This window comes from Dermatophagoides pteronyssinus, unplaced genomic scaffold (genome assembly GCF_027571235.1).
Source record: "Dermatophagoides pteronyssinus isolate colony J.1.1.1.1 unplaced genomic scaffold, Derpt_VIB-CSIC_2022.12 sq0018, whole genome shotgun sequence".
Classification (NCBI taxonomy): domain Eukaryota; kingdom Metazoa; phylum Arthropoda; class Arachnida; order Sarcoptiformes; family Pyroglyphidae; genus Dermatophagoides; species Dermatophagoides pteronyssinus.
In genome coordinates this window covers 436,263-464,012 of record NW_027461542.1, presented here as the reverse complement: position 1 = coordinate 464,012, position 27,750 = coordinate 436,263, and the positions used below count along the sequence as shown (strand labels likewise).

At 29.1% G+C, this 27,750-nt stretch overlaps 6 protein-coding genes and 1 long non-coding RNA gene across 14 annotated transcripts; 3 read left to right on the top strand and 4 right to left on the bottom strand.

Annotated features, from left to right (window-relative positions):
• The first annotated feature begins 261 nt into the window (after positions 1–261).
• Positions 262–12,888, top strand: Rbp (RIMS binding protein). Of its 6 annotated transcripts, XM_075822543.1 has the most exons (15): positions 268–1,191; positions 2,812–3,654; positions 3,722–4,054; positions 4,135–4,914; positions 4,981–5,088; positions 5,174–5,361; positions 5,441–5,522; positions 5,580–5,873; positions 5,949–6,125; positions 6,190–6,365; positions 6,493–6,702; positions 7,026–7,556; positions 7,630–7,851; positions 8,060–8,269; positions 9,503–12,888. In XM_075822543.1, the coding sequence occupies exons 2-15, from the start codon at positions 3,117–3,119 to the stop codon at positions 10,766–10,768; spliced, it is 5,115 nt and encodes a 1,704-aa protein (XP_075678658.1). In that variant the 5' UTR covers positions 268–1,191; positions 2,812–3,116; the 3' UTR covers positions 10,769–12,888. The 6 variants fall into 6 exon arrangements, with proteins under 6 accessions (XP_075678662.1, XP_075678660.1, XP_075678657.1 ...); XM_075822547.1 differs by having other exon boundaries at positions 262–1,191; positions 5,441–5,873; positions 8,060–8,288; positions 9,503–10,363; XM_075822542.1 differs by having other exon boundaries at positions 267–1,191; positions 5,441–5,873.
• On the bottom strand, positions 12,763–15,371 carry hay (ATP-dependent DNA helicase hay). The gene has a single exon (XM_075822549.1). It carries the CDS (start codon positions 15,293–15,295, stop codon positions 12,911–12,913), a length of 2,385 nt encoding a protein of 794 aa, XP_075678664.1. The 5' UTR covers positions 15,296–15,371; the 3' UTR covers positions 12,763–12,910.
• Positions 15,372–15,570: 199 nt separating this feature from the next.
• On the bottom strand, positions 15,571–16,729 carry LOC113796952 (tricarboxylate transport protein, mitochondrial-like). The gene is made up of 3 exons (XM_075822552.1): positions 16,582–16,729; positions 16,277–16,487; positions 15,571–16,201 (listed from the first exon to the last, which is right to left on the bottom strand). The coding sequence occupies exons 1-3, from the start codon at positions 16,727–16,729 to the stop codon at positions 15,571–15,573; spliced, it is 990 nt and encodes a 329-aa protein (XP_075678667.1).
• LOC142645678 (uncharacterized) lies at positions 15,820–17,058 on the top strand. The gene is made up of 2 exons (XR_012846751.1): positions 15,820–15,960; positions 16,029–17,058. It is a non-coding gene; the product is annotated as an uncharacterized LOC142645678 (long non-coding RNA).
• Positions 17,059–17,229: 171 nt separating this feature from the next.
• LOC113796954 (putative tricarboxylate transport protein, mitochondrial) lies at positions 17,230–20,290 on the bottom strand. Of its 3 annotated transcripts, none has more exons than XM_075822553.1 (4): positions 20,150–20,290; positions 19,130–19,281; positions 18,849–19,056; positions 17,230–18,779 (listed from the first exon to the last, which is right to left on the bottom strand). In XM_075822553.1, the coding sequence occupies exons 2-4, from the start codon at positions 19,251–19,253 to the stop codon at positions 18,146–18,148; spliced, it is 966 nt and encodes a 321-aa protein (XP_075678668.1). In that variant the 5' UTR covers positions 19,254–19,281; positions 20,150–20,290; the 3' UTR covers positions 17,230–18,145. The 3 variants fall into 3 exon arrangements, with proteins under 3 accessions (XP_075678668.1, XP_027203056.2, XP_027203053.1); XM_027347255.2 differs by lacking the exon at positions 20,150–20,290 and adding an exon at positions 19,821–20,015; XM_027347252.2 differs by lacking the exon at positions 20,150–20,290 and having other exon boundaries at positions 19,130–19,698.
• Positions 20,291–20,321: 31 nt separating this feature from the next.
• Positions 20,322–23,179, top strand: LOC113796953 (SH3 domain-binding protein 5 homolog). The gene is made up of 7 exons (XM_075822551.1): positions 20,322–20,878; positions 20,972–21,399; positions 21,478–21,917; positions 21,978–22,149; positions 22,236–22,366; positions 22,440–22,666; positions 22,725–23,179. Exons 3-7 carry the CDS (start codon positions 21,565–21,567, stop codon positions 22,838–22,840), a joined length of 999 nt encoding a protein of 332 aa, XP_075678666.1. The 5' UTR covers positions 20,322–20,878; positions 20,972–21,399; positions 21,478–21,564; the 3' UTR covers positions 22,841–23,179.
• Positions 23,162–25,845, bottom strand: LOC113796899 (uncharacterized). Its single transcript, XM_027347193.2, has 4 exons — positions 24,906–25,845; positions 24,324–24,845; positions 24,089–24,263; positions 23,162–24,024 (listed from the first exon to the last, which is right to left on the bottom strand). The coding sequence occupies exons 1-4, from the start codon at positions 25,371–25,373 to the stop codon at positions 23,372–23,374; spliced, it is 1,818 nt and encodes a 605-aa protein (XP_027202994.2). The 5' UTR covers positions 25,374–25,845; the 3' UTR covers positions 23,162–23,371.
• Positions 25,846–27,750: the final 1,905 nt, after the last annotated feature.

Here is a 27,750-nt window from a genome sequence, read left to right as displayed (position 1 = left end):
ATGATGATGATAAACCAGCCACTTGGTATATTCTTCTTTTATGTTTTGTTTTTGTTGTTATTGTACTTGCGTTCCTGGATCGACTCTTTGAGTTTTCGTCTCTCTCTCCCTTTCCCTTTTTCTTCTGGATTCTATCGACAAGGCAAGAGAGAGAGAGCGAGAGAGAGAGCGAGAGAGAGAGAGAGAGAGAGAGAGAGAGAGAGAGCAAAAGAACTCAAACTCGTCTTTTTTTTTACTGTTGTTACCGTTGTTTGTTTGTTTTGTTTTTTCATTCATTCAGAATTCTGAATGATGATTTCTGATTTGTTTTTTTTTTCTCTAATTTTTTTCTGTTTCTGTTGTTGCTGATGTTTGTTTTCATTTCATCATCTAAATCAACAACAACATCATCATCATCATCATCAGATTGTCCATTTTTTTTCTTCTTCTTCTCAAAAAAATATCGATTGTAAAATTCCATGATGATGAAGAGGATTCTTCCAAAATTCTTGATGATCATCAAGGTTTTACCATTGATTGTTTCAGGTGCCATCTAACATCATCATCATCAGTGTTGGTCAAGTTTTTCTTGAATTCTTTCTCACTCGGTGTTTGTGTGTGTTTCAAGAATTGAAAAACAAAATCGATAAACAAAGCGACCGATCTTTGATCCAAAAAACTACCTCAATAATTTTCATTGTTTTTTTTTGATTTGAAAACTGAAATGAAATCATGTTTTCTGATGAACTAAGATCATCAACAACAACATTATCATCATTATGATTACCGGATAAACATCAATAACAGCTGACAACCGGATGGTTTTTTTTCATAATAAAAAGAAGAAGAAAAGAAAAAGTTCAAGTTCTTCATTTTTTTTTCTCTCTCTCTCTGTTTTCTGTTTACCGAAAAAAAATGATTGCTCATCGATCATCATCAATGTTGTACGTAGAATATTCTTGTTTGCCTTAGTCTAAATAAAGAAGAAAGAAGACTTCATTTGAAACGAAATGAACAAAATTTTTCTCCTAGTTTTATCATTTTGTGATTGTGTTGTTTGTTTGTTTGAAAGAGAGAAAAAATCACAATAAATAAACTGAAATTTACGTCAACAGAGAAACGACAAAGTTTCAATTTTTTGTTTTGGTTTGAATCAGTGAAAATCCATATTCAAAAACAACAGACCAACAACAAAAATCCAACGATATTACGGTAAGTTATTTGGTGGTAAAAACATTTGATTGTTCTTTTGGTTTGTTTTTTCTGTTTGTTTCTGTGTTTTGGTTTTGAAAGGTATTTTCATCAATTTGATATCACTTTTTTTTGCTCAATGTCAATGAGATAATATCAAATTGACATTATACAGCAGCAGCAGCTATATCGAAATATTGTTTTTCTGATTAATAATTTATTTATTTCATTTTTTTTTTTTTTTTTTTTTTTTTTTTTTTTTTGGGAAAATATGTGACTGATATTTTTTCCGTAATAATCAAACGATTCGAATGTTTTCTCTCTTGCTCTTGAATAATCGATTATATCGATACTATCGATACTGTATTCATCATCATCATCATCATCAAATAATGTGATTACTTATTAATCAACCGAAGAAAGAAAGAAAAAAAAATGAAAAATATTCTTTTTCGACCCAGATAAAAAAAAAGAAGAATGTAATTACACTGGTTGTTAACACTGCAGTAGTAGTAGTTTATGTGTAAAAATATTACCCCCCCAAAAAAAACAAACGAAAAAAAACAAATTCTCCTGATAAAATCAATAATGTCTATTCGTTTTTTTTTTTTTTTTTTGATTTAATCAGATTGATGAATGAATGTTGATAATTAGTTAGTTAATCAAGGGAATTTCTCTTTCGTTCAGGTCTTGTCTCGTTTTGCTTCATTCAATATCAAGTGGCAGATGAAAAACATTTTCAGGTGAAAATTTTACTACTTTTTTTTTGGTCCAAATGGAATGTTTTCCATGTTTAGATGTTTGACGTTTGATTGATGAAATTGAATTTTTTTTTTGTTACTTGAAAATTGTATCAGTTTTTTTGTTTGTTTGCTCTAATCAAATCTGTGATTATTATTCCGGTTTTCATTTTCAAAATCTTTGGTTTCCATTTGCAAGAATATGAAAAAAAACCTATTTTGATTAACCCACCACTACTCTCATTGGAGATTTTCTATATATAAATGTCTATCAATGTATATAGAAAGATGTAATTTTGGAGAAAATATATACTATGTGTATAAATGGGGTTGCTGGTTGCTTGTTTTTTATATAATGTATTTTGTCGTCGTTGTTTGTTGTTTGTTAGACGATTCTTGTGGAAGAATCTTGTGGTCTAGACAGTAATAAACTTTATTTTTTTCTGGTTCAAACATTGAAGGAATCCCGGTGTATAGTGTTTTTTTTCTGTCAACGAATGAAAAACACAACACATATCTGGGTAGAAGCATTATTCAAGTTTTTCAAATGATGATGTTTTTTTCTATCATTTGCATGATTATAATTGATTATTTTTTCCCTGTGTTTGGTACAAATATTGAGGAAATTTTTCGGGAAAATTTTGAACCAGAAGAAAACAGCAAAAAGCATTACAGTGAAGACAACATTTCAGGGGTTTTTATTTTTATTTCATAATTAAATATGAATGTCATCCGATCCTGTTGACTTTTAATTGAGGGGGAAAAAAAGGATTCATTTTTTTTTGTTGAAGTAATTAGGGTTAATTAAATTATAATATCTCATTAATAACATTATCATATATTAATCACTTTCAAAATTTTTCTTTGTTTTTTCTCATTTGAAATGAATCAAATACAACAGTGTTAAATACTTTGAACAGACAGGGAAAGAAATATCATTGAATGGATGGCAAAACAACAAAAAAAACTTAAATAAATCATCAGGCTAAATAATAATAATAACAAAACCAGAGAAACCAAAAGCCAAAAATCAAGAATTGGATAAAATCAGTGGACAACCAAGTCAAAATTATCATTATTAAATCAATCAATAACCGATTTCTGTTTGATTGGAGTTTTGGCTTTCAATTCGTTAATTTTGGTTGTTAGTTTTTTTTTTTTTTTTTTTTGTTGTTGTTTGTCTGTTTTTTGTTTTGTTTGTAAGTTATGAATACCATAATATCAAAATTAGAACAAGATGATAAAATATTGGCAGAACTGGACAATCAATTACGTTCAGTATCGAATAGATCATCTAGAATTGGTCATATATCATCATCATCATCGCCACCACCATTATTATTGGATACAAATGGTGATAGTGGTGATAAACATTATCATCATCATCAACAACAACAACAACAAAATGAAAAGATTAATAAATTAATAACAACCAATAAACATACATCATTATCATTCGATATTGATGATAAAAAATTGATTGATAATTTAAAACAACAACAACAATTAAAACAACAACAACAAACAATAACAACAACAAATCGATTGCCTTTATCATCAACAAAATTTCGTTCAACAACAACAACAACATCGAATGAATTAAATGAATGGAAACAATATCAACAACAACAAGAAGATTATCAAAGCGTTCTGAATACAACCGATCATATATCATCAACAACAGCAGCAGGATTAGGTCATCATCGTGATGATGATGATGATGATTATGGATGTTTTCAAAATGGTCAGTATTAGTTTTTTTTTCATTCATTTTTCTCATAGAATTTTTCATTGATCTTTGTTTTAAATAGAAAAATCAAGAAAATCAAGCAGTTCAAATCAATCAAACATATCGAATGATTTGAAAAGAATTGAAAATAAATTAGCATCAGTTTTAAATCGGTCATCAAGTAGTATTGGTCATCAACAACAACAACAAAATAAACATTATCAATTAAATAATGATGATGATCATCATCATCATTATAATAATAATAAAAAATTACTAGCCAATTTAGATGCTCAGGAACAACAACAACAACAACAACAATTATCGTTTAATAGATCAACAACAACAACAACAAAAATGGATAATAATTATCTAATGAAAGATAAAAAATTAAATACAACCAGTGAAAAAACAAGTAAGTTTACAAAGATTTGGTTGATTTGGATTTTACAAATTTTTGTAAATGTTTTTTGTAAACTGTTTTTCACACTTTAGAATCAAAAGACGTATCATTAAGCAAAGATTTAGATTTATTAATGGAAAAATTAGAACGAGATAATAAAATTTTAGCTGAATTGGATAAAAAATTACAAACAGTTTCAACAAATATTCATACAAATGTTGATGATAATGAAATTATTGGTGGCCAATCATTATCATCATCATTGCCTTTATATGGTGAAATGATGAAATTGCCAAAAACAACAAACATATTGAACGATCAACAACAACATCATCATATCATCAGTAAATCATCAAATCCATTAACATCAACATCTATAAATCGTATTGGTCAACAACAACAACAACAACAACGTACATTACCAATAGCCGCCGAATCTTCAGCATCATATAATGCACAGATTGATGAACTTAAAGAAGCTGAAGATATTGTTGATAGTATTGAATTACCAAATCGTGGTAGATGTAAAGTATTTATGGCAAAATATAATTATGATCCATATAAACATTCACCAAATGATAATCCTGAAACTGAAGTAACATTATTAGCTGGTGATTTTATACTTATATTTGGTAATATTGATGAAGATGGTTATTATTATGGTGAATTATTAGATGGTCGTCGTGGTTTAGTACCATCAAATTTTATTGAAAAATTAACCGGTGATGATTTGTTTGAATTTCAAGCACGTGTTTTATATGGTCATAATAAAGATAATGAATCAGATACAGCTAGTTTTCCACCAGAATTTTATGATGCTATTCTAAGTGAACAAATTGGTCATACTAGTTTTCAACATCTTCTTGCACCGGGTAATTTTTTTTCTTGTAAAAATTGTTTATTTTCATTTTATCATTGTTTTCCTTCCTTTAATTTAGATGATTTTCATCGTATCAATGATTATATTGATTTAGAAGATGCAACTGAAATTGATGAAGATGTTTCTGAACCGGAAAGAGCTGAACAAGAAGCTGCCAAAACTACAGGTAATTCTTGACAATTTCTCTCAATTTCTTCAATTTTCTTGTTTTAATCGTGATTTTTTTTCAATTCAATTCAAAACAAAAATAGTTCCACCACCACAACGTTTAATTGTTGAAAGACAATTACATAAAAGTGTTCTTATTGGATGGTTACATCCAGAATGTCCACGTACAATGATTGATCATTATCAAATTTATGTTGATGGTGTACATAAAGCAACAATACCAGCTGGTGATAGAACTAAAGCCCTTGTTGAAGGTGTTGATTCATCAATGGTAATTTATTATTGTTCTTATTTTAACTTATTTTATTTTGAATAACGGAAATTTTTTTCCCTTGTTTCCTGCTTTAAAGCCACATCGTATCAGTATTAGAGCCATTGATCGTAATGGTCGTCATTCAAAAGATCCAGGATGTACAATAGTGATTGGAAAAAGTTTGTTTGATAAAATTTTTTCTTTCTTTGATAATTTTCATTTTATTGTTGTTTTAGATATACCATTTGCACCTTGTTGTGTAAAAGCATCAAATATAACATCCGATTCAGCATTAATATCATGGATACCATGTAATTCAAATTTTTATCATGTTGTTGCTGTTAATAGTGTTGAAGTTCGTACTGTAAAGCCAAGTGTCTTTAAACATTTAATTGTTGGCCTATCAGCAAATACATTATATCGTGTTTCAGTTCGTGCCAAACCTGGAAAATTATTATGTAGTGATGAAAAAAATCCTAAAAAATTAGAAATGTTAACAACATTTGTTGATTTTCGTACACTACCAAAAAGTAAATGAATTGAAACAAATGAAAAAAACATTCAATTATACTAATGGTTTTTTTTTCAATTTGAAAAAAATCCAGGTCTTCCAGATCCACCAGTCGATATACAAGTTGAAGCTGGTCCACAAGAAGGTACATTATTAGTTACATGGCTTCCAATTACATTGAATCAATTTGGTACATCAAATAATTGTCCAGTAACTGGTTATGCTGTTTTTTCTGGACATAAAAAATTAGCTGAAATTGATAGTCCAACTGGTATGTTTGAAATAATGAAAAACAAAATTGAAATGAACGAAAATTCATTTATCATTATCATTAGGTGATCATGCATTATTAGATATAGCATCATTGGAACATTTACATAAAAAATTAATTACTGTACGAACAAAATCTGGTGAAAATTTATCACAAGATTCAATGCCTTGTCAGATACCAGATGATTTACTTAAATTACAATTAATTGCCAATCAAACTAATCAACCATTAATGAAAAGGGTAAGTTTGTTTATAATTTTTTTTGGGGTTAAATTTTATCCATCAAACATAGAAACAAAATTTTTGAAATGTTTCACCACAATGATTTTTTATCGATATATAATATGCTGTTGTTTTTAATGAATAGACACAGATTATAATGAATCAATCAGATTCTACGGAATCGGATACAGATTTAAATCGTTTAATACAAATGGTTACTAGACATAGTAAAGAATTTGAAAATTTAATAGTTTCACAATCACAATCACAATCTCAACAACAACAGCTACTACAACAACAACAACAACAACAACAACAAGATCAACAACAAAAACAAATGATCTATATGAATCAGGTAGACAACAAAAAAAAATAATAATTCATGTCGCATCTTTCTCTCTTTCCTTCAAAATATATCCTTCCTTTTTTCTATTTCGACTTTACCGAAGCTTTTTTATTGTAATATTAACTCTGTTTTCGGCAAACAGCATAAGAATCGCACTATCTATCTATCCATCTATCTATCTATCTGTTTCCAATTCTAGATGTCAAAACAAATCAAAAATCAAAAATCTTTAATGCTAAATTTGCTTTTCGAAGATGTTTTCCAAAGAAAATTTTCTTATTTTTTTTCTAATGAATTTTTTTTTTTTTTTTGCTTTGTTCATTATTAAACAGAATACCCAATATGATATGAGACATCGTCAAATGTTAACTAATCGACAACAACAACAACAACAAACAGCTAATGTTAATCGTATGATTAGTGGTAATCGAAATCGTAATATACATTCATCATCCGGTTTACATATAAATGATAATAATATGACACGTATGACAATACCTGCAATTGAAATAACAAAAGAAACACCAAGCGAAAGTGTACAACCAATGGAAAGTTATTCGGAAGAAGAATTTGATCATTCAATGAAACAACGTGTTTATAGTGGTGGTAAACAACGTACAACCGGTATATCACCAATACCACCACAAAGAACAAGAGTTTTAAGTGAATATGAAAGATCAAATCTAGGTCCTTATAATCAATTGACAACATCAACAGCACATCGTAGACAATTAAATCAACGTGATCGTGAACATGGTGTACGTTGGTTTGTTGCATTATTTGATTATGATCCAATGACAATGTCACCAAATCCGGATGCAGCTGAAGAAGAATTACCATTTCAAGAAGGACAACTGATAAAGGTTATTTTTGAAAAAAAACTTTTCATAATTTATCCAATTGATTTTAACCTTGAAAATTATCATTATTAAACAGATTTATGGTGATAAAGATGCTGATGGTTTTTATCGTGGTGAATGTAATGGTAGAATTGGTTATGTACCATGTAATATGGTTTCCGAAGTACAATATGATTTAGAAAATGATCCAAGATTTCGTAATAATCCAAATGATCCATTATCACATTTACCAATAAGAAAAATGATTGCACTTTATGATTATGATCCACAAGAATTATCACCAAATTTTGATACAGAGGTAAGTGTTTGTTTTTTGCGAATTTTTTCCATTTTTCCATTTTTTTGTGAGGGAAAAACTTTTATAAATTCTTTATATGTGTGTGCGTGCGTGTTAAATTTGACCAAAAAAAATATATTGATAAAAAATATCTCTTGTATTATTATGAAACGAAAATGAAAAACATCAAAAATCAAAAAACTACCAAAAAACAACAAAAAATATAAAGACGGAATTGGCATTTAGAACTGGCGATATAATCTATGTTTATGGTGATATGGATGAAGATGGATTTTATATTGGTGAAGCAAATGGAATGCGTGGTTTAGTACCATCAAATTTTCTTGCCGATGCTGGACCAGTTGATTCATCATCAGTAGCCGTAGCAGCAGCAGCCGGAGCAACAACATCATCAACAAATCCAACAAACGTTCGTCATGTGAGTCGCGTTGTTAAAGGTGGGGAAGCGGAGCAATCATTTGGAAATCTGGTTTAAATAAAATCAATCATTAAGCAAAAATGAAGAAATTGAAATTTTTTTTTCAAATCTTGAGAAAAAATGATAATAATTCAAATTTCTTCTGATCCCTAGAATTTTAGTTAACCCTTTCTTTGCCCTAATCAAATTAGCAATTTATTTAGCTTATTAGCACTTTATGTATGGTGGTGGATGGTGTTTGTTATGTATGTGTGCTTAATATAGTCAATTTGATAATGATATGCACCTTACAAATTACATAACACAGCATTTGTAATTTAATTTAGTTTAGTTCATAGATGTTTGCTTTCTTTTCTTTTCTTTTTCTTTTGTTTTTGGATGTTGATTGATGATTGATTGACTGATGATGATTGATTGATTGATTGATTAATAATTATTATCATTTTAGTTAGAATTTCTAGTTATAATTCTAGTTATTTGCTAATTTTTAATAGTTTACTTGAATATTTTCTTTGATTGATTTGTAGTTTTGCATAGTCGTAAATGAAATCGTAGTAGATTTTTCTAGTCATTTTATAGATTAACTAATGTAGTTTTTTATCATTAAAATTTTAAATTTCAGTCAAAAAAAGTGTTAAAAATTCATATTTATTCAATATATTTTTGAATTTGTCAAAAATCACATCACTCCAATCACTCATTCACATCACTTATCACTTAATCCATCAATCAAATCAATCCATATCACTTGATTCACCAATCAATCAATTACCGATTTCACCGTCACCACCTTGAAAATCCTTCAGAAATTTTTTTCCGGGCTGCTAAAATCTATGAAAAACAAAATCAATGAAAAAATCTATCGCCAACCAACCAAAAAAAAAAAAAACTCCATTCTTTCTTGATTAACATCTTTCTAATCTCTCTCTCTTTATATAAAAATCACATTTCCTAATTGCTCTGCTTCCTCTCTTTGTCTCTCTTTCTCAAAAAAAAACACAAACAAAAAACTAAAACAAATTTACAAAAATTCACTTTTCCATTCATTTTTTTTTCAATCACTATTCTTTTCACTTGAAAAAAACAAAACTGGAGACACCTGGTTCTCGCACTTAGATTAGATTCACTTTTATAAACACATCACACACACACAGAGAAAAAAACACTGAAATGTTTCATTTTTTTTCCTGATTTATTTTAATTATTTTTACATTTTTTCATTCCAAAAAATAGGTAAAAATGATGTCAGCAACAGGTCAACAACAACAACAAATGTCCGGACAATTACAGGCAAATCGTCAAATGAATACTATGACCAATATGGGACATGGTCAATTAATGACAACAACAGGTGGAATGATTATGGGTCAACAATTAGGCCAAATGCAACAACAACAACAACAACCAGGCACTGTTTCCCAACAACAATTTCAACAAGGCCTTCAACAACAACAGCAGCCATACAATCAAATCGGACAACAACAAAATTTCAGCCAAACAGGACAAACAACAACAGGCAATTTATTTCAAAATACCCAACAACAACCGACACAACAAGGATTATCCCAACAGCAAATGTTAATGCAACAGCAGCAGCCTCATTTACAACAACAACAAACAAACCATCAACAACAATATCAACAAACCGGAACACAATCAACAACATTAATGCAAACTGGTCAACAAGGTATTCACAATCCACAACAACAACAACAACAAATGTTTCAACAAGGCCAACAACAACAACAAGGTACATTCCAACAGCAACCGCAACATTTAACTACCCAACAACAGCTTATAGCACAACAACAACAAACAAATCAATCAATGATGGGTCGTGTTATGAGACAACAAAATCCAATGATCAATATGACAGGTATACATCATCAAGGACAAATAGGACAACAAGGCCAATACAATCCAATGTTTCAAGGTCCTGGTACTAATTTAGGAAATAAACAAAGACCAAATAGTTTAGATTTAAATATGTCAACAACACCAAGATTTGGTCAACAAATGGTTAATCAAACTGGTTTAGGACCAAGTGGACCAATGATTACTGGTGGTGGTGGTCAATCTGGTCAATTACAAAATCAACAACAACAACAACAATCAACCGGTATGTTGGGTAGTTTATTTGCATCAGGTAAAAAAATATTGGAAGAAGCAACAACACCATTAGGTGCACGTGGACCATTTGCACATCCAAATCAACAACATCAACCAATGATGGGTCATCATCAACCACAATCAACAATGTCAACAACAACAACAGCGATGCAACAAAATCCAATGATTATTGGACAACAGCAACCACAGCATCCTCAACATCCACAACAACAACAACAACAAACACAAATGAATTTTATTGGTCAACAACAACAACCACAACATCCACAATCAGCATTTAATCCAATGATGGCTAATCAAACAAATCAACCTGGACAACCACCAGCTGGTACAATAATGAATACAATGAAAAGTTTATTTAAATTATGATCAAATTTGATCTGGCCAGCAAGAGATTATTTCAAGATGAAACAAACAAACGTAAAAAAAATTGTCTGTTGCCAAAAACAAAACAGACAAAATATTTGTTCTGTTTCTGTTTTCAGTGTGCCTTAAAATCATTGACCTACCAAATTTGATTTGTTTTGTTTCCCACGATTCTGTTTTCTACGTGATTCTCTTTCTCTTTCTCTTTATCATCGTTGTTCTTTCATGAATGTCAAACCAAACCAAACCAAACTAACCAAGGAAAAAAATTTCCACTTTTGAAATTCCTTATTTGTGCATTTTTCTCTTCTCTTCTTCCAATAATTTCCAAATGTTGTGTGTGTGTGTTTGTGTGTGATTTGTGTTTTATTTGCATCATTTTTTTCTGTTTTCTCGGTAATCATCATCATCGCTGTCGTCATCGTTGATTTGAATCACAAATAAAAGTTTTATCTGGCCGCACCACTCATCATCATTCATTCAATAAAACCGGAAAAAAGTATTTTCCAAAAGTGCCCACCGAATATATTTGGAAAGCAGCTCCCTCGGGATGAATGAATGATATTTCCTATTTCGACCGAATCACAAGAATCGAATGATCGATAATCCAAATGTCAAAAACGAAAAAAAAAACAAAATCAATTCTGTTAGACATGTTACATATCAATACCGTTGATTTATTTATACACCAGAAGATATCCCCATTATATACAAAACAAAAACAAAACAAAAAAACAAAAAAAAAAATTCAAATGTCAAACCAAAACATTATGTAATGTATAATTATTATATGTATTAAGTGTGTGTGTGTGTGTTTGTGTGTGTTTATCAAAATTCGGAAACTTTCTTCTAATTTCTGCTAGAATCTTATCATCAAATTTATCCACCACCTACCCATGTTTCTACATGTTTGTGTCCACATACACTATTTTCAAATTTCATTTTACTTTCGTTTCGTTTCAAAATAATCTCTTGATTCTAGCAATTGTCACAATACAATACACAAAACGTAATGATTGAATAATTTTTCAATTTATTTGTGATACATTCGAATTTAAAGTTTTGCAAATTCTTGTTTCTTGATTCTTTCCTTTTTTTCTCCTCTCTTCTTCATTTTATCAAAATATATACATCAATTTCATCATTTGCCTGGCCAAATATCCAATGTAAATAGACATCAATCAGTCAGTCAATACAATTTATTCAATTCGATCATCAAATAATGATGATGATTAACCATATTAGGCCATTATCATCATCAGTATAATCATCAACCAATTGTTGTGATTTATGTAAAACATTCATTTTTCGTCAGTTACTTTTGAGATTTGATTATTTAAGATTGCTAATCTATTGGATATTTTCCATTCTTTCTTTCTTTCTTTCTTCACGGTGTTTTTTCTTTATGAAACAAATAATCATTATTACATGCTAAATTGCCTAAATAATTATGAAAATGTTTCCCATTGTTTATTCCATTGTTTTTTCTTTGTTGAATGAAATGATTCCAGACACACACTAAGACACTTATACAGTTTTCTGTATTTTCCAAGTTTCTTCCTTTTGATTTGAAAAATACCAAACAAACCAACGACAAAAAAAACAAACAAAACCAAGAATTAGCCAATGATTTCATTGTCAAACAATTCAAACAGCAGCATCTTTTTGTTTTTCTGTTTTTTTTCTCATTAATTCAATTCAATAATGATTGACAAGTTTATTTTCTGCTATAGCAAACTACTAATGTAATATTTCTTTCTTTCATTTGAATGATAACATTTGACATTTCAAAAATACACAAACATTGAATCAATCCGTGAATATCTTTACTTTAGAATATCGATCTGATTGAAAAATTATTATTTTTTTCTATAGTGAACAAACAAACACAGCAAAACAAAATGACAAACATCAATCACTCATTCATTCATTTGTAAATTTTTTCTTTCTTTTTCTTTCTCTTGCATCAAAAAGTATTTAAAAACAAAAACAAAAAATTGTTTGAAAATTAAGTTTTATTTCGAATTTAAAATTGCAAATTCACATTTACATTTTCTTCTCTTGTTTTTCTTTGAATCAAACGTGAATAATAATAATAAATTTAATAATTGAAAATTACAAAATTTTTAAAAATTATAAAAATTATCATTTTCTAAATTTTTTAAATAATGGATGTTTATAATCATTAGATTTTTTGGATTTAAATTCCAGATAAACATTATCATCAGCACCTGATAATGAATTAATATTACCAGATTTTTTCGTTACAAACGATTGTTTTGTTGAATCATTTGAATCCATTACTGAAATTTTTTCCAATTCACCATCCGAATCGGTTGCCTGTAATACTTGTTGTAATAATTGCATTTGTTCATCTTTATTTGTATAAAATAATTCTTCATCATCAATTCCTTTAATAGTTGTTATTACTTTATAACTATAACCTTGATTAACTAAAAATCTTTGTCGTTTACGTGAATATTGCATTTCTAATGTATCTTGTGATACAAGTGAATAAAAATATGCATTATATTCTTCCGTAACAGCACCTTTTTTTGCACGTAAAATTCTACCTAAACGTTGTGCTTCTTGTCGTCGGGAACCACCATGTGATGATATTTGAATTAGGACATTTGCTTCAGGTAAATCGAATGATGTATCAGCAATTTTCGATACAAATATTGTATTCAATTTTGGATTAAATTGAAAATTCTGTAAAATTTGTAAACGTTCACCTTGTGATGTTGGACCATAAATATAAGGACGGCCAAGTTTTTTAGCATAATTAACTAATGCAAAAATATTATCCGAAAATACAATAATTTTATCATTACGTTTTTCATGATATTTGATTAGAAATTGACAGACACGAAATTTATGCGGATTCATTACATAGAATAACATTTTTTTCATTGATTTTGCTGATAAATATTCACGATAAAATTCTGGATGCATTGGACACCAAACTTCAGCACATTGTACCCGAGCAATATAACCCGATGATTGTAATTCTAACCAATTTGCTTCATATAATTTTGGACCGATTAAAAAATTTAAATCAGCAATTTTATCATCTTCACGTACTAATGTTGCTGTCAGACCAAGTTTACAATGTGCCTGAACAATAGTCAATACACGACGAAACATACGAGCCGGTATAGTATGTACTTCATCCAATAACATTAGACCCCATTCTTGTTCTTTTACCCAACGCATTACTTGTTCAGCTTCCCATGAACGTTTTTGTGCATGTGTTATCATCGAATAAGTAGTAATCATAACACCGCTACCAATTGGTTTATCTTTTGCATCCGATGTAAAACGACAAATCATACTATCATCGGCTGTTGACCATAATTTAAATTGTACACGCCATTGTTCAACCGAAACCGATGAATTACATAATACTAAACAACGTTTACGTATAGTACATGCTGCTGTAACACCGGTTAATGATTTACCGGCACCACATGGTAATACAATAACACCTGATCGTGCACGACCATTACCAAACATTTTTCGTAATGATTTTTCCTGATATGGACGTAATACGGCATTCGGTTTAAGATCAATATTAATATCACGATTTTGTGTATCATTTTTAAAATCATATTCAGCCAACAAAGGATATTCTAATTGTATACAACGTTTTTGTATTGTTTCAATTTCAGCTTGATTTACTTCAAATGATAATGTTTGTATATCTTCAGGTTCTTCATCATCACGTTCCATTTTTTCATAAAAATTAAATAATTCTTCCGGTATGTTTTCCGGTTTATTTTTCAATGTATCAATTTTATCATTCGTATCATTATCATTTTTATTATTTTCACCGGCAAAATTACCTTTATTTGTAATTGTACCTTCGATTAGATTTTCACCATCATTATTTGTTATCGTTGAATCATTTCGTATACGACATTTAGCAATAATTGGATCACGTATTAATTTCTGTATTACATCTGGAAATGTTGATTCAACAAAATAACGATTATGTTTCAGTACTAATTTAACTTTTCCATAGCTAAATGTACAAAGTTTAATAAATTCAACAATACTTTCCGGAATAGATGTTTTACTTAATCGACTTAAATATTGTATGATTTCATCCGTATGTAAACCAACCGAAACAGCAGCATATAATGAATAAGCAGTTAATTTATATTGATGAATATTTTCCGGTCTTGATACCGGTTCCGAAATAGTGATAAGAAAATCTTGTGCTTGTTTATATAATGGTGAAAATTTTTCCAGAAATATATTACCATCCGGTGCTACCCATAATGGTCGAACAGAATAATCATCTTTTAATATTAATTCATTTGTATAATCTTTGGCACCATATTCATCTTCAACAATTGTATCGGTAACTGATCGAAAAGCAGCTTCAGGTACTTCGGCACCATCACCATCACCAATACTACCATCATCCTGATCGATTTCCATACGACTTGATGATGATTCTTGTTGTCCATATTTATTCGATGATTTTCCAAAATTTTTTTTATTACCAATTTTCTTTCGATACATGATTTACAAACACAATTCTGTTTTTGTTGTTGTCGATCAACGAAAATAACCAAACAAAACAAAACAAAACAAAAAAATTATCATGCTTTCAACGGCCAAATTAATACCTTGAAAGTATCTTTGAGGAAAATTTTGTCCAAAATTTAAAATTGAAAATTTTTTTTTGAAATTATTTATTTACAAAACGAAACAAAAACAAAATAGTTTTTTTTCAACTACAAAATACTTGATACAAAATTGTTTTGAATGAGAAAAAATTGTTTGAAAAAAAGATTCTATTTGTTAATACCGAATAAATCGGAAAAAGCACTATACATAGTGAATGCAATGGCCACTTCCAATGAAACTTTTACCAATCGTGGTACTAAACCTTTATAAAATCCTAATAATCCTTCATTACGATAGATTTTAGTCATACAATGAATAACACCACGATATTTATGTGCTTCAAGTCCTTGCATTCTAGTTTTTACAACATCCATTGGAGTGTTACCAAACACTGATGTTGCACCGGCAATTGCACCAAAAATTGGTATAAGAATTTTTTTATTTTTATCCTTATCCATTGGTTGACGATTATTATGCCATTCTTGTAATGAATCAAAAACAAAAAATCTGATTGCTTGATTCGAACCTTGTTTGATTAATGTTGGCATTACACCTTGGTATGTACCACGAATTCCTTTTTCTCTAATTATCTCTTTAATACCATGTATTAATCCATTATATTTAGGTCGATCACTAAAACGATCATTAATAAATTTTACTTTAATTGATTCTTGTGGTATAACGGCAAATAATGCTTCAAAAATTCCAGCACCAAGACCACAGATTAATTTATCTTTCGATCTTAATTGACCATCATTATCAACATAGAAACGTTTGATTTGTTCATATAAACCAAATCTGTTGTTGTTGAACAAGAATTATATAAGCAAAAAAAGTTAAGTTCGAATATGATGATATTGATTGTTCTAATACCGGAACATATATTTTGGAATGGCACCATAAAATACGACACTAAAACCACGATAAACACCTAATATACCATAACTTCGTAACGTATGACGAATAACATCGAATGAATTTTTAAAACGACGTTTTTTACCACTTCTTTCATCTAATTGTAAAATAATTTTAACAAAATCAGTTGGATATGTAAAACAAACTTCAACACATCCGGATAAGCCACCTTTATTTAAAAAAAACAAAACAAAACAAAACAAACAATTAGTATGGATGTTTTCTTCATTTTCAAATATTTTCAAATCAATCAATAAACTTACTAGCAAATAATTGTTTACCAGTATTTATCCAATATGTATTCAATATTGGTAATTCGGTTTTACGTTTTTTACCAATCATTTCATTGGTTGTTTTTGTTGTTGTTGTTGTTGTACTATTTGGTGTGAGTAACATACTATTGTTGGCCATGATTCAAATTATTATTATTATTCTGTTGTTGATTCTGGGTAATACAAAACTAAACACACGCACAAACATCCAAAATACAAAATCAATCTAATCATATGATTTTATTTGAAAATCAATAAAACATTATCCGTTGTTGTTGATTACAAATGACACAGAATTAATTAAATTAACCAAAAAAGTTTTTCATTTGAAGAATATTTTTGTAAAAAAGGGAACAATGCCTTGATGATGATGAAATGAGTAAGCTTAAATTCATTTTTTCCTGATGATGATGATGATCATTATATGACGAAGAACAGAATTCATGCCAAACAACAGTGTGGATTCCCATCATTTCGAACGTTATGAATTATTCAGTTTACACATTCACATTGTTCTCCCCGTTTTCTTTTTCCTTTTTCGCTCCCTCGCTTTTAAAATGGTTTTTTCCTGAATATAAGTCATCTTATTTATAAAAATATCTATATCACTTTGATGAATCAAAGAAAAGAAAAGAAAAATTCGTACATTATCTACGTCATTTATTCAAAAAAAAAAAATGTTTTTCTTTGCCTTGATGAAATACATTGATGAAATGCTGCTTTGTTGAGATACTGCTTTGTTGAAATTGCTTAGCTAGGCTTTGATCAATAAATATCGTCTGATTAATAGAAACATCTATAGATCTATCACCATGGTTATATCAGTGAGAGAGAGAGAGAGAGAGAGAGAGAGAGAGAGAGAGAGAGAGAGAGAGAGAGAGAGAGAGAGAGAGAGAGAGAGAGAGAGAGAGAGAGAGAGAGAGAGAGAGAGAAAGAGAGAAAAATGATGATAATGATAATTCATTCACACCACAACTATTAACCATCAACAAAAAAAAAAAACAATAACTAATAACCTCTTTGTATACTTTTCTTTTAGTGATTTAGTTTCATTTGGGTGCCAAAAAAAATCTGCTTGACAAAATACGAAAAAACGAACAGAATTCATTCGTTCATTATCATCATCAACATGAAGAATTCATAGATTTCATCAAGATTTTTTTTTGTCATCACAACCATGATGTACTTTCTTTATTTAATCATTCGCTGTTGTTATTTTCAACAATTAACAAAAAAAAATTCATCATTTTTTTTTTAAAGTACAAAAACGAGATTTTGAAATAATAATAAAAATCAAACGAAACAAACGAAAAACTTGGAAAAACAATAAATTTTTTGTTGGTGATTCTCTTTACTCACTGATTAATATAAAAAAAAACAAAACAAAACAAAACCGGAAGCAATTTGGTAAAAAAAACACAGAAAATCCAATGTGGAAGAAGACGACAATGTTTTTTGTTGTTGTTGTTGTTGTTAAAAGTAAAACTGTATAAATATATTCTCTATATAAAAAAAATGATTGTGAAGTTATCATTATCATCGATTGATGAATGAATTAAGGTGTCTTCCATATGGTATTAAATAATTCCATAAAACTATCATAAATCATAAATGTAATTGCAACATCTAAACAAACACGTCCTAAACGTGGTACTGTTCCTTTATAGAATGCAAAAAAACCTTCATTTTTAGCAATTTTTATAAAACAATCAACAGTTCCTTTATATTTTTTTGCTTCAAGACCTTGCATTCGAGTTTTAACAACATCGATTGGCGTATTACCAAATACGGATGCAGCACCAGCGAAAGCACCAAATAAACCGGTAACAAGTTTATTTACTTTTTTATTTGGATCACCACCACGATACCAATCTTTTAATGTTTCCATAACAAAAAATCTGATTGCTTGATTTGATCCTTGTTTCATAATTGTTGCCGTTAAACCTTGATATGTACCACGAATACCTTCATGACGAACAATTTCTCGTACACCATGAAAAAAACCACGAAATTTTGGATTCGTACTATTTTGGTCATTAATAAATTTTACTTTAACAGTTTCCATTGGTGTTACGGCAAATATTGCTTCACAAACACCAGCACCTAAACCACAAAGTAAACGATTCGATATTGATAGATTTCCTTTTTCATCAACACTACGTTTTTTAAATTCTTCAAATGCACCAAATCTAAATACAGAAAAGAAAAAAGGATTAGATGAATATTTTAGGCATTATATTTGTTTTGAAACACTAAACCTGACAGCTGATTTTGGAATGGAACCATAAACTAATACACTAAGACCACGATAAAGACCAAAAAAACCATGTGAACGTACTGTTTGTCTAACAACATCAGCAATACCATTATAACGTGGTTTAGCACTTCTTTCATCTAATTGTAGCTGTGTTTTAACATATTCTGTTGGGAATGTTATACAAATTTCAATTCCACCGGTAATACCACCTTTTGAGAAAAGAGAGAAAACAAAACAAAGAAAAATCAATCAATCAACCAATAATCAATAATAATATTTTACCTGCAACAATTCCTTTGATTGTTTTTTGAAAATTTTTTGATGGTTGTGTTGTTGTTGGTGGTGATGGACCGGTAATAATGGTAGCACCCGAAGGTTTCGATGATGATGAATTATTATTGGACATTATTGATTAATGAATTTTGAGGTATTTTCTAAAAATTTGAAAACAAAATTTTTATAAACAAAAAAAAACGAGATGTTTTAAAATAACTCTAGAATCACTCTCTTTCTCTCTCCTTCGAGGAAAAATTTCGAATCAATTCGAATTGGCTATTGCCACAATACTGTTGTTGATGACATTGTAGGTTCGATCAGCGGTCGATTTTTTCTAATATGATGTGTGTTTTGTGTATTTTGTTTGTTTTTTGAGTGATAATAAATGTACGAAAATAGGGAGAGAGAGAGATAGAGAGTGAGTATTGAATGAAATGAGTTTTTTTTTGTATTTTTTTGGTGGGATTTGATAAATCCTATCAGGCTCTATTAGACAACAACAACAACAACAGTGTCGACGTCATCTTTCTCTTCAAAAAAAAAGCTGTTCGGCTGTTTAAAATCGATAAAAATATTGTTGATGATGTTGATGGTGGATAATTAACAAAGAAAGAAAAACTAGGAACATTTTGCATCGATAATTATGATGTCTGAATGAATGAAGGAAATGATTTCAAGTTGAAAACAAAATCTTTACGGATGTAAACTTGTTGTTATTTTTTCTTCGGAAATTTTATTTGTAATTAAACTAAAAACATTGAAGTTTGAGAGTGAGAGAGAGAGAGAGAGAGAGCAAAACATTCTCTCCAAAATTTTTTTTTTTTGCATCGGGAATCATGTTTTTTTTTCTCGTTCGGGAAATCTTTTTTTTTGTGTGAGTAACCAAGAGTAACAATCATTCATTTATATCAGGTGTGGAAAAAAAACTAAGATTTTTGGTGATGTTATTTTCCATCACCAAAAGACAGACAGACAACAATTAAATAATACATGCATGTGTATATGACATGTAAAATGACGCCATACCCATGCTGATGATGATGATAATTGAATGAATGGTGGTGACGATGATGATGATGATTAAGATGATGACGGGAATGGTTAGGATTTTTTTTTGTTCTTAGTCAATCATCATCATTAGTTGATCATTGTTTATAGAAACATTTGACATACACTGATTGATTGGAATGTTTTTTTTTTTGTCGATGTTTTGATGCTGGAAAATCAATGTTTATCAAACGGAATATATTTCTTTCTTTGTTTTGTTTCGTTCGATTAGTAAACAAAACTAATGAAGAAATTTGAATACACCATTCATATTTGTTTGGAAAAATTTGTTTTGTTTTGTTTTGGAATGAAGAGAAACGAATGAAATAAACAAAAAGAAAATCTCAACACTGTTCTGTGTGTGTGCCATTTTCGTAAACAAAAACAAAAAACATCGCGAAAGCGAAAGAGAAAAACAGGCAAGCAAGAAAGCAAGCGAGAGAAAACGTAATTTGCCGTTTCTCTCTTGCATATTCCAAAATTCGAGTGTGAGTATTGTTGTTGTTGTTGTTTGGACTCTAACAAAATCCCATTGAAACAAAAAAAACAAAGAAAAAAAAATTCACTACTGAAAATCGTTGCCGCATTCAATTTTTTGTTAATTTGTTTGTTATAATCATCATCATCATCAAAATCAACATTATTTGATTTTAAATTTGAAAACAAAATTTGTTAAATAATTTGAAAGATGATATGATAGTGATAATGGTAAGGATTTTCATTTTGATTATGATTCGATTTTGATTATGATTTGATTCGATTTCATTGATAATGATGCAAATTTTCTAATTTTCCAAACAGATGATAATGTGGTTATGATGGTACCCTTGATTCGAATGAATAATTATTTTATGGCTGGCCATGATCTTGAATTCCATTGACTGTAAACCATTTTTATATCGATATATATAATGATAACGGATTTTTAAAATTAATCGAATAATGGTACCTCTCTTAAAAATTTCATAATCATCCTCTTTATAATGCGCATCCTTTAATGTTATCATCATCATCATATTATAAATATCATCCGTGTCTTGATCAAATTTCCTCATCATCATCATCATCTAATTATCATCATCATTCGTACAATGTGACTTTCTTCTTTTTCTAAATTTTGTGACGTTGTGAATTTCTCTCCTGCGTTTGTGTGACCGTCATCGATTTGTTTGTTCGTTTTGTTTGTTGTATCTTATTTCCTTTTTGTTTAATCGATAAAAAATTAATTGGTTTGTTGTTTTTTTAAAAAAAAAATATTTCAATTTCAATTCGAATGTTTTAATTTATTTTGTATTTTCTTCTTTTAGAAAGAAAGAAAACAACAACATCAACACAAACTACGTTGCATTTGTTTTGTTTTTTATTGGGTTTTTTCTTGATTCTTGATTTGTGCTATGTCTTCAAACGAAATTGGTCATCATAATCATCATACACGAAATGTCGATTACAATGACCATCATCATCATGAATTGATTGAAGAAGATTCTTCTTCAATCAATGATGAACTTGATTGTCAAATTCCTGATATTAAAGATTTTGATCCAAAAATTCGTGATCTACTTGATGATCTAAATCGTTATTCAACAAAAATTAATCAATTGGAACAATGTTTTCAAGAAGAAAATTCAAGATTTCATCGTGTTCTTAATGAAAGTTCTATACAATTGAATAAAATATTGAAAAAATGTGGTGAACGAAATGTTTCTACCTCTCGACCTTATTATGAAGCCTTACAAAAATTAAACGAGTATGTTATAACAGAATTAACCCTTTTATAACTTAATATAACATTTTTTTTTATAATTAGCCTTAAAATTAAGTGCCAAACAGCAGCTTTAAAATTTGAAAAATTTAATGAACTTTATATGAATGCTAAACAGGCTATTTCGGATGCTGAATTAATGTTTCATAAAAATATTAAAGATGATGGCCATTTTGATCAATATTGGCAGGAAAAGCTTAATATTGCTAATTCAAAAGTAAGATTTTTTTTTTTATTTTAAATATTCAAATTGATTGACAATCTTTTAAAAATTCATTATCCACCAACATCAATTAATTATAGTTTATGGAAGCTAAATTAAAACGTGAAGAACATGAATTAGAACATTTAAGTTTAATGGCACAAATACGTTTACTTGAATATAATTCAACTGATTTGAAAACAAAACATAAAAATTCAATTAAACGAGCTAAGTAAGCTGATTTTTTCTCTTTCTCTTATGTAATGATAATGAATAAATAATTTAACTTTGTTTTTGTTTTGCAGGCCTTATTTTGATGAAGCACATAACATTGATTTAAAATTGAAAAAAATTCGTGATGATACAAAATTATTGGAAGAAGAATTGGCCAAATGTAAAAGTCAATATTCAACAACATTAAAAAATTTAGAAAATATTTCGGAAGAAATTCATGAAAAACGTGCACAATATATAGCCAAATCATTAAAACGGGAACCAGGTGTTGGTGCCGAAATTATCGATCAAAATTGCCGTAAGTTATCGGATTTTGTTTGTTTTGTTTGTAAATTGATTGATTTTTTTATTTCCAGTTGAAATTGCTGAAAATTTGTCCAAAATTAAATTGAATACCGATGAAAAAAATACCGTAGCTGATTTTCATTCATTATCAACAACATTATCATCATCATCATCATTATCATCTTGATGATTGAAAATATCTGTGACCGAAACAAAACAAAACAAGCATAAATCTCTGATCATATATGACCTATTGTATATGATATTATTATAAACTGAAAAAGCATTTTTAGAGTGTTTCGGGAATACATTTATTTATTCCAATAATCATCGATCTCTAACTATATATTGATTCGTTTCTGATATGTAAAAAACGATATGTATTATTATTATTATTATTTTTTTTTTTTGTAAAAATTATTATTATCATCATTTTATTTTTGTATTATTTGTATTGAATTTGTTATATTTTTTTTCGAAAAGATAGAAGAAAAAAACAATAAATAAATTATTTCAGATCAATTTATCTTTATTAGAATAATAATAATAATAATAATAATTAAATTCACATTGATGATGATAATAATAATAATAATATATTAAGTAATGATAATGAATGAACACGAATTTGGCAAAATTGAGCGAAAAAAAATCGAAGAAAAGAAATTTTTCAATAAGTAGAATCATCCATTGGATCGAAAACCGGTAATCACAGGAATTATGTTGTTGTAATAACCGGCGAAGGTGATAAGGCTGATGTTTCGATAATATTCGAAGCGATAGGTGATGACATAGAATCATCATCATTATTATTATTATTATTGTTGTTGTTGATTTTAGTAATCACTTCCAGTGTTGATGATGATTGAATTTGTTGAACATCAGTCGGTGTAGGAGGTTGGCTATCAACAGGTGAATCTGAATCGCCATTACCACCATTTGGTGTTATTTTAGTACCCGTACCACCAATATTATGTACATGACGTTTATGTTTATAAAGACCAGATTTCCATGCATAAGCTTTTCCACAAATATTACATTGATTCATTTTATTTAGGCCATGTGTTCGTTTGATATGTAATTGTAGATGATCTTCATCGACAAAATATTTTGGACAATGTTCACAATAAAAAAAATTTTGGCCAACATTCATTTGATTCATTTTTTGTGCAGCCATAAACATTGAATCAAGCATTGAATTTTGATTACGAGACATTGAATCTAAATATTCATCATCTTCAGTACCACCATCAGCATCTTCTTTACCTTCTGAACCACAATTGTTGTTAATATTTTCATCCGAATTATCCCATTGTGGTGCAACAAGAACACTTGGATCCATTTCATATGTATAGTTTACTTCATGTGATTCTTTATGAAAAAAAATTAATAAAAAAATCATTATAAACATCACATTTTCTTCATTAAAACATACCATTACGATTATTATCAAAATGATGATTTGAAAGTTTCATATGGCCACCACCACCACCACCAACACCATTCATAGCATTTTCAGCCGTTTCATTTCGTTGATTTTCTTCATTTTCATCACATGAATCACTCAAAGGAGAATTACCACCATTTAAATCTAAAGAAACGCTAGGACCCTATATCATCAATAATGAAATAGATCAATAATGTCAAAATCAAACTAAATTATAACATACATTTACACGAGTAATTGTTATGGAAGGCACTTGATCAATTTGCTGTTGTTGTTGTTGTTGATGATGTTGTCGATGTTTATCAATTTTAAGATCTAATGTTCCATTACAATCATAAACACCACCACCACCACCATTATTAACATTACCACCATTACATGATTTCATTAATTGTTCCAAATGAATCATTTTTTTAATCATAGCATTTGGAGAATGTTGTTGTTGCGGTTGCAGCTGCTGTTGATTACTACAATTCTGACTTAATTGATTCAATCCTCGTTGTAAAGCAGCTTCTAATTGTGATTGTGGTTCATTATTATTATTATTATTATTAAGATGAGAATAAAGTCGACGGAAATCGGCAGAAGATTCACGTAAATGACGTGTATTAACATGATGATGATTATTGTACAAAGAAGAATCTTGTGATTGTTGTTGTATATGGCTACTACCACCACCACCACCATTCGATTTCATTCGTTTAATTTCAACATCATTTATTTGCTGTAAATAACGTTTATTTTCCTAATATTCAAAAATTATCATTAGAAACAAGGTAAAAAAAAGAAATTGATAAAAACTTACTGTTAATAAACTTGTTGTCGAACGATGATTTCCATTTATCATTGATTTCATTGATGGTATTGAAACATTACCATTAAGTAAACCACCATTACCACCATTATTGAATGGTTTTCGGAGAAAATTTTCAAAACCACGAATACGAAGTTTATGTGCAGCTTGTCGTAATGTTTCAACTTTATCACGAGATACAACAATCTGACCACGATATATAAATTCAAGCATTATTTCCATATCTTCAAATGAAATATCTGTTATAATTAAAACAGGTAATTGATTATGCATTTTGATCGATGTTAATAAACGACGAAAATGATCAGAACCAGCACAAAGTACCATACGATGTGCATGAATATTACGTCCTTGACAATTAATAATTACATCGGATAATGTTTTACTACGATAAAAATCTTCAAATATACTGAACATATCACCAAAATGTGATGGATGTTTAAAATAATAATTTTCCATATTGGAAATTTTAAATCAAACAAAACAAAACAATAACGAAATGAAAAATCTTTGAACAAAATGATCGACAAAGAAAAAACAATTTTAGAAATTATTACTGTTGTTGTCAATCAATCAATGATGATGATGATTGTTTGTCGGACACAATAAAATGATCATTTTTTTCTTTTGATTAGAGTTTTTTTTATCAGTGATATTCGTCGTAAATCAAAAAAAAAGATCTGCCATCATTTGTGTGTGTGTGATCATGTCTGTGTATGATTGGAACATGAATCATTTATGAATCGATTAATAAGAGATATTATTGAGATCAACAACAACCAAAAAAAAAGATGCGATTTTAAAAAAAAAGTTGAAATTTAAATGATGAGTTGACAATGAACAATACACTTTGTTTTTTTTTCAACGGAGTGGTATTATGATATTAATAATACTGTATCATTGATAATATTCGAAATTATTATTATTATTAGATCGAGTCATTATTGACTCAATTGAATAATTTTTTCAACAAAACAAAACAAACTTGACTGTATTTTGATATAGATTTTGATGATGATGATGATGATGATGAAAACACATCAGACATACATTTCATACTTTGGACGAAATACATCCAAGAACAAAAAGAAGAAAAACACAAGATGAAACCAAAGAAAAACAAATTCACAATGATTCATATAATATACACCTTGTGTGAATCAATAATAATCTTTTCTGTCGATATTGCTGGTGTTTAATGTTGTTGTTGTTGATGGAAGCAAATTACACCATTGAAAAAAACAAGAAGATCATCATCATTCCACAATCAACAACAAAAAAAATCTTCTGAAGTTTTGAGGCCTTTTTTCTTCTTGCTTTATAAAAACAAAAATCATAAATGAATGTACCGTGAAAGTAAAAGAGAGAGAGAGTCTATTCCATTCTTAATGTAATTTTAACACACACACATAAGCACCATACACATTCCAAAAGGCAATAGGAATACCATTTTTTTCTTTTTTTGAAATACTGTGTGCTCTGTTTACAAGCTCATAGTCCAAATGGGGTTATGCGTTTCGAATACTTTGATGGTCGAGAGTGGGGGGATAGAAATAGACTTGTATAAGGTTATGATCCTTGGTCCCTCTTATGACCGATGATGATGATCATGATGATCCGGCCACTATTTTTGGTTTTATTAATATTTTGAAGGCAGGCTATGGTGTACTGTTGCTGCTGCAAATGAACTTGTTGTTGTTGCCTTGATTCATGTATGTTTTTTGGAGAGGTATTCAAATAATAATAATAAGGTTTGGTCTGGTTTGGTGTGCAACAAGTTTCTGGAATGAAAAAAAATGATAGAATGAATGCTACCAGTATATCCATTTTTTTACTTACTTACTTGCTTAAGATAACGCGAATAAAATGAATTTTGAACGGATATGAACAGAGTATATACAGACTATTTTTCGCATGAATATTATTGGATGGCCTTAAAAATCTAGCATATAATCATTATGAATGACCTTGTTGTTTGGTTGGTTTGTTGATTGTTTTTTTTGCAGCAACTTTTTTAGGAATCCAAATCAATAGTCCAAAATCACAAGGTTACCCACGGCTACCATGTTATCATTCATCATCATGGAAATAAAAAAAAACATGAACAAGGTTCGTCTTGCTCACTTCGTTTCTTGTTCTTGCTTGTTAATGTTTGGCCCCATTGTTTTTTTGTAAATGATTTTGATGAATCAAACAAAAAAAAAGAAAACTAACTAAAAACAAGGTAAATAACATAACAGAACGGAAACTTACTTAGATTCTTCAATCTAGCCAAGTCAAGTTTCTAGTTTTCGTTTTTTTTCTGAGAATTTTGTGTTGTATGCAGGTGGTTTTTGTTTATCTTCAAACAAAAAAAAAAAATGATTCGAATTCGAACATTAACGGAACATTTTTTTTTAAAGGTAACGGATTGGGTGTGTATAGGTGTGTGAAAATAGTCAAAAAAATTTTTTTTCGAATTCGAATGTTTTTTTTTCCGTTCCATTCGAATATGATCAACATGTGTTGGCAAAATTATCCATTGGAAAATCATTATAATTCATTTCATGGTTCGATTCATTCATATGGGACAATTTTTTAGTTTTTTTTTTGGAAATAACTTTTGTTTTGTTTGATGATATGTTCTGTGTTTTGCAGTCTACCGATATATATCCTATATAAACATGACTCCCCCCTTCAATATATAAAGATTTTTTTGTTTTTTTCAATGGAATGGCATGGGTGTTGTTATCATTCCAGTAGCCATAAAAAAAATACAAAGGTCAGTACAATTTTTGTTTTTACCCACCACCACCACCACCATCATCATCATATTATGACCATCATAATCATATTA